The sequence below is a fragment of the Dermacentor andersoni genome, chromosome 11, assembly GCF_023375885.2.
Source record: "Dermacentor andersoni chromosome 11, qqDerAnde1_hic_scaffold, whole genome shotgun sequence".
Lineage (NCBI taxonomy): Eukaryota > Metazoa > Arthropoda > Arachnida > Ixodida > Ixodidae > Dermacentor > Dermacentor andersoni.
The window spans coordinates 5270383-5275088 of NC_092824.1; the positions used below are offsets into that span (position 1 = coordinate 5270383).

General features: G+C 46.0%; 1 protein-coding gene across 1 annotated transcript; it reads right to left on the bottom strand.

The window, feature by feature from the left end:
• Window positions 1-1883: 1883 nt before the first annotated feature.
• On the bottom strand, window positions 1884-4075 carry LOC126527922 (uncharacterized). The gene is made up of 2 exons (XM_072285249.1): window positions 3272-4075; window positions 1884-2463 (listed from the first exon to the last, which is right to left on the bottom strand). The coding sequence occupies exons 1-2, from the start codon at window positions 3934-3936 to the stop codon at window positions 1884-1886; spliced, it is 1245 nt and encodes a 414-aa protein (XP_072141350.1). The 5' UTR covers window positions 3937-4075.
• Between the last annotated feature and the right edge of the window lie 631 nt (window positions 4076-4706).

Genomic DNA, 4706 nt, shown 5'->3' on the forward strand with positions numbered 1-4706 from the left:
GCATGGGCCTTCCCCGCGCGCGGGCACAAGTCCACAGCAAAATAGATAACTTGACTCAGACATACAGGTAAGCCGTCGATTTATTGTTCATCTCGCTGTGTGTGGTCGCGAGCGCTGTGCTTGTATGTTTAGCGTGTGTTTGTCCTTGACAGAGAACTTGATATTTTATCGCTAAAGTCAAAGTTTCGCGATCGGTGCCCTGCGTGGTGTATGGTAGAGCCATGTTGCGTTATTGAATCAGCTGTGAGCGAAAGCGTGCCGACGACAGACAACGTGCAGTAGTGTCAGAACAGCTAGGCTCGCATATGAAATGTACGGCCACAATGCTGCCGCGAACGCGGCGGCTTCGTACCATGTGTCTCGTGGTGCTTCTCTTTAGGTCAGCCGGGTGTACTCGAGGTTTACAATTTCCACGTGTCTGATGTCTTGGGAACTATAACCTTAAATACCCTTTAGTCTACACGAAAAAAAAAAAAAAGGATTGAAGCCTTGTGAGGTGAAAAATTCTGCCGTCAACGAAAAGGCACGTTGTTACCTCCTGTGCAAACAATAGCTAGGGATGTTTCCGCCTAGCATTTAATTGGCACGACTTTTATTTATTTTGATTCAGTACCAAAAAAGCTGCCGCGGTCAAAAGTACTCGTTTAGTTTGTCGCACAGGTGAACTTGCTTTCAGGCAGCAATAAAATTCTGATAAGCTTGCATAGTCTTTTTTATGTATTTCTACGCTGCTCATTGTAATGTCCTTGCTTTTGGTGCTTCACAACTGAAATCGACTGTGATCTTTGTTTTAGAAAACATGAACGAGACCTGACAACTGGCTCTTCGCCACCGACGTGGCCGTACTTCAACGAAATTAAAAGATTTATTGGTTGTTTACCCATAAACGACTCATCGCTCATGGAGGAGAGCTGCTGCAACAGCAGCAGCGACACTGTTGAAAAGGTATGCAATGAATAAACCACCATTGTGCAACTTCCCTGCAATCAGTAAATGCTCATGCATTTAATTATGTAAATACATGAGCATTTACGCTTATGTTTTACCACAATTTGACTCACAGTTCATATTTCTTTTGAGAGAGTTGTGAAACTTTGTCTCCTCGATTTGGCTGCGCTTTCGTCACAAGTGAAGTCGCTTTCTGCGCTGCCAAATTGAAGAGACCTTTGCTTTGCATGATAAAGGTGCTTTTGTTACATTAAGCTTGTTTTTTTTTTTTTGAGGATGCCCCTAGATTCCCAGAAAAGCTGTCGTGTTTGGTGCAATATTGTACTGCATAATAAGAAATTCTATCCCCATTTGTGCAGTTCATTTCTTCAATGTAATTATCAACAGGTGTGATTGTGGCTATAACGAAGTGGCCATGTCAGTTACACTTAAGAGGCTGCTATGCGCTGCCTCTGGTGAAATATTTTGCTTGCAATCTGTGTAGCAGTTTTTTTCTTAAATGTTTACAGCTGATCTCTGACATGGAGAGCGGTCTCACTTCAGACATGACCGACAGTGAAGGCACATCGGTGTCAGGAACACCGACAGAAGAGTCACCACCACCTTCACCCACCGTGCAGTCTGCTGTGAGCCCCGAAGCGAGCACAGCAGCACGCAAAACAAGGAAGCGACGGCGGACAACGACAGCGACGGAAATTCAAGGTTCCATACTTGCCGAACAGAGAATGCTGCGAGAGCAACTTGAACGGGCACAACAAACTGAATTTGAGCTGCGAAGCAAACACCTGCAGCTGCAAGAAAAGCTCGTGAATGCAGTTGTTGGTTTTTTTAATAAAACTTGAGGCAGAAAAAATGGTCACTTTATTTTATTCACGAGTGTGAGCACAAAGCACTTGCATGTTGGGGCCCAATTTCTAGAAGTGAGCTACCAAGGTCTACACCCTCTGTCTGAAGTAGTCCACGAGTGCAGAACGCACACTGGCTGCATTTCCAATTTCAGAATCGCTACTACGCACTGGTTGGGGCAGTTGGTTGTTAGACTGTTGTACTTCCTGGAGCCACTGAAACTGAACTGCATCATTGAAATGCTCACAAATGTTGTTGAGCACGCAGCATGCGCGAATCACCAGGCGGGCATTGTCAATATCACATTCCATTCTCTTCGACGTGAAGCGAAATCTTGCTTTAAGTCTCCCAAAAGCGTTTTCTACTATACGTCTCGCTCGGCTGATGTGGTAATTGAATGTTCTCTGGTCTTCATTCAGTGGACCGTTGTGTCCAAATGGCTTAATGAGATTTGGTGTTAGTGGGAATGCTTGGTCGCACAATATCAGAGGTGGGACGGCAACTCCTCCAATTGCTGCAGCCGGAGCCTTAAAAAGGGGACTTGCAACCATCTGGGAGAGGCTCGACATTCGGTAAACGTGAGAGTCGTGGCTTCTTCCAGGGGCACCCACGTTTATATACCTGAAACGGTACTTGTGGTCCACGAGAGCCAGAAGAATAATGCTGTGCCTGCAAAAATGAACATATACACAATAGTCGAGTCAATAAGAACATCTTATTTAAAAGCGGTTGCAATTTCGATGTTAATAGATTAAGAACAATTCATGAATGCGTTGACAAGACGTTGGGATGGAAAACTGGACATGTTGGTTTGGCATATTGTGAGGTGAAAGGCACTAGACAATACACATAATATATCTCTTATTTGTGTCTATGCTCCTTTCACCTCAGAACATTGACGTCGGCCTCATATTCAAGTAATTTCCTAACATTAGCCCTATATGTACAATCTCTTAAAGCTCTCCTGATCATATCTTCACTGTGTATCACGCCAAGTAAATAAATTTGAGGCTATGTTCGTCTTGGTTGCCACGACGCTTCGTAGCATTTGACGGCTCCTGCAAGCTACCACTGCCAATTTTTTCAACGGAAATTTTCTGTCGTGATAATGCCTTTAGCTGCTTCAAGGCCTCGAAAGTGAATTGCAACATACTTCTCCTTCTCGTATGCTATAAATAAGTGTTCACGTAACAAACTTATTTTCTCGGTAGGCTTTGTTTTTGGGAAGCTTGTAGCGAGGATTTTCTTTTGCATCGCTGTAATTGCAAAAAATACGCGCGGTTGTACATCCTAGGAAAACAAGTTGCCGGACTGCATTTGTGAGGACAATTACGGTGATTATTCAAGCTAAATGCGGTGCTGTTAAAATGCGCTTCTAATTTCTAACCCGCCCACGCTAAAAGGCACATTAAGCGTGCATCGAGTACAATGTCTTAGGCACGAAGGTTAATTACTCAAACAGGCGAAATCAACTTACCATCCCTTATAGTTATAATAGTCAGTGGCATGTTCTTCCGGCGGCGACACGGGAAAGTGGCAGCCGTCGAGGGCTCCTACGGCTTGGGGAAAGTCACAGACGGCCATGAATTCGCGAATGTGTTCGTCCATGTCCGCTGGACGCAGCATCTTGAGCCAGTCCTTTTCCAAGACGGAAATGACGGCTTCGCAAAACTCTCGATAAATACCATTCACCGTTGAACGGCCGACGCCAAAGACAGTGGCCACGACTCGGTCCTCTGCCACGGACCACAGTTTGAATAAGCCGATGGCCACCACTTTTTCCACCGCAATGCACTCGCGCATATTCGTTGTAACCCTCTCCAGCGAAGGACGCAGACAGTCCACAAGATAACGGAAGGTGGCTGGGCTCACTCGAAAACCTTGCTTAAAGTGGCCGTCACCAAGGCAGGGCACCGTGTCTTCAAACCATCGTTCGTTGCGCACGTAGGTCCAGCTTTCGCGGTTGGCGGCTCGAAGGGACAGTGCCGAAGTTGTCAACATGAAGCTGTTCATGATGAGTCGACGTTTGATGGTTTCTACTTTGGCCTTTGCGGCGTTTATCTCATCTTCAAGGGATCCGAGAGCGACAAGCATCAGAGCGACCTCAAGTCTTGCTTCGTCGCTAGCGCTTCGCTGAGCCATGTTGCAACTGCGCAGTTCTGTCACGCGATCACAGTTGTTGGAATATTGAATAAAACGCGTTACGCCTGCGCGCACGAAGTAAGGGACGACAAAGACGTGAAAAGGGACGACAGAAATGTGGGCATCACCAGAATGAACAGCACGCACAGCAAAACACCGGCTGCACATAGTTGCTGGACCAAGTTAAATGGCTGCTAACAACGCAAAAACGCGAATAAAATAAACAACTATAAGCATTATTAGCCATCAACAATGAAAAAAATATATTTTTAGGTTCTACAGTAGCTAAGTGTAATTAAAGACGCAGCTTTTTAAGAATGTTTTCTCTCTTGTGGATGTAACAGCCAGCGCTATTTTTCTTGCGGCGTCCATCTGAGGAACTACCTAAAGAAGTTCAGTGCGGTGCCGTGTGTCATCGGCGCAACTCCTTTCTGCAAAGGGTCCTTCAGAGTAGCAAAAGGGTTTTACTGGAAAGGACTTTAGTTTTGCCCGTGTGTCAGGGGTATAAGACGCACCACGTGGGCAACTTTAGATCGTGCGCGGCGCCGCTGTGAATGCGAAATGCCGTCCTAAAAAAAATTAAATTATGGGGTTTTACGTGCCAAAACCACTTTCTGATTATGAGGCACGCTGTAGTGGAGGACTCCGGAAATTTCGACCACCTGGGGTTCTTTAACGTGCACCTAAATCTAAGTACACGGGTGTTTTCGCATGTCGCCCCCATCGAAATGCGGCCGCCGAGGCCGGGATTCGATCCCGCGACCTCGTGC

Excerpts from the sequence above, each read along its gene's own strand:
- LOC126527922 (XM_072285249.1), bottom strand. The coding sequence starts at position 3,936 with ATGGCTCAGCGAAGCGCTAGCGACGAAGCAAGACTTGAGGTCGCTCTG. Across the intron at positions 2,464-3,271 it reads TATTATAACTATAAGGGATG|GCACAGCATTATTCTTCTGG; the intron begins GTAAGTTGATTT and ends TCATTTTTGCAG.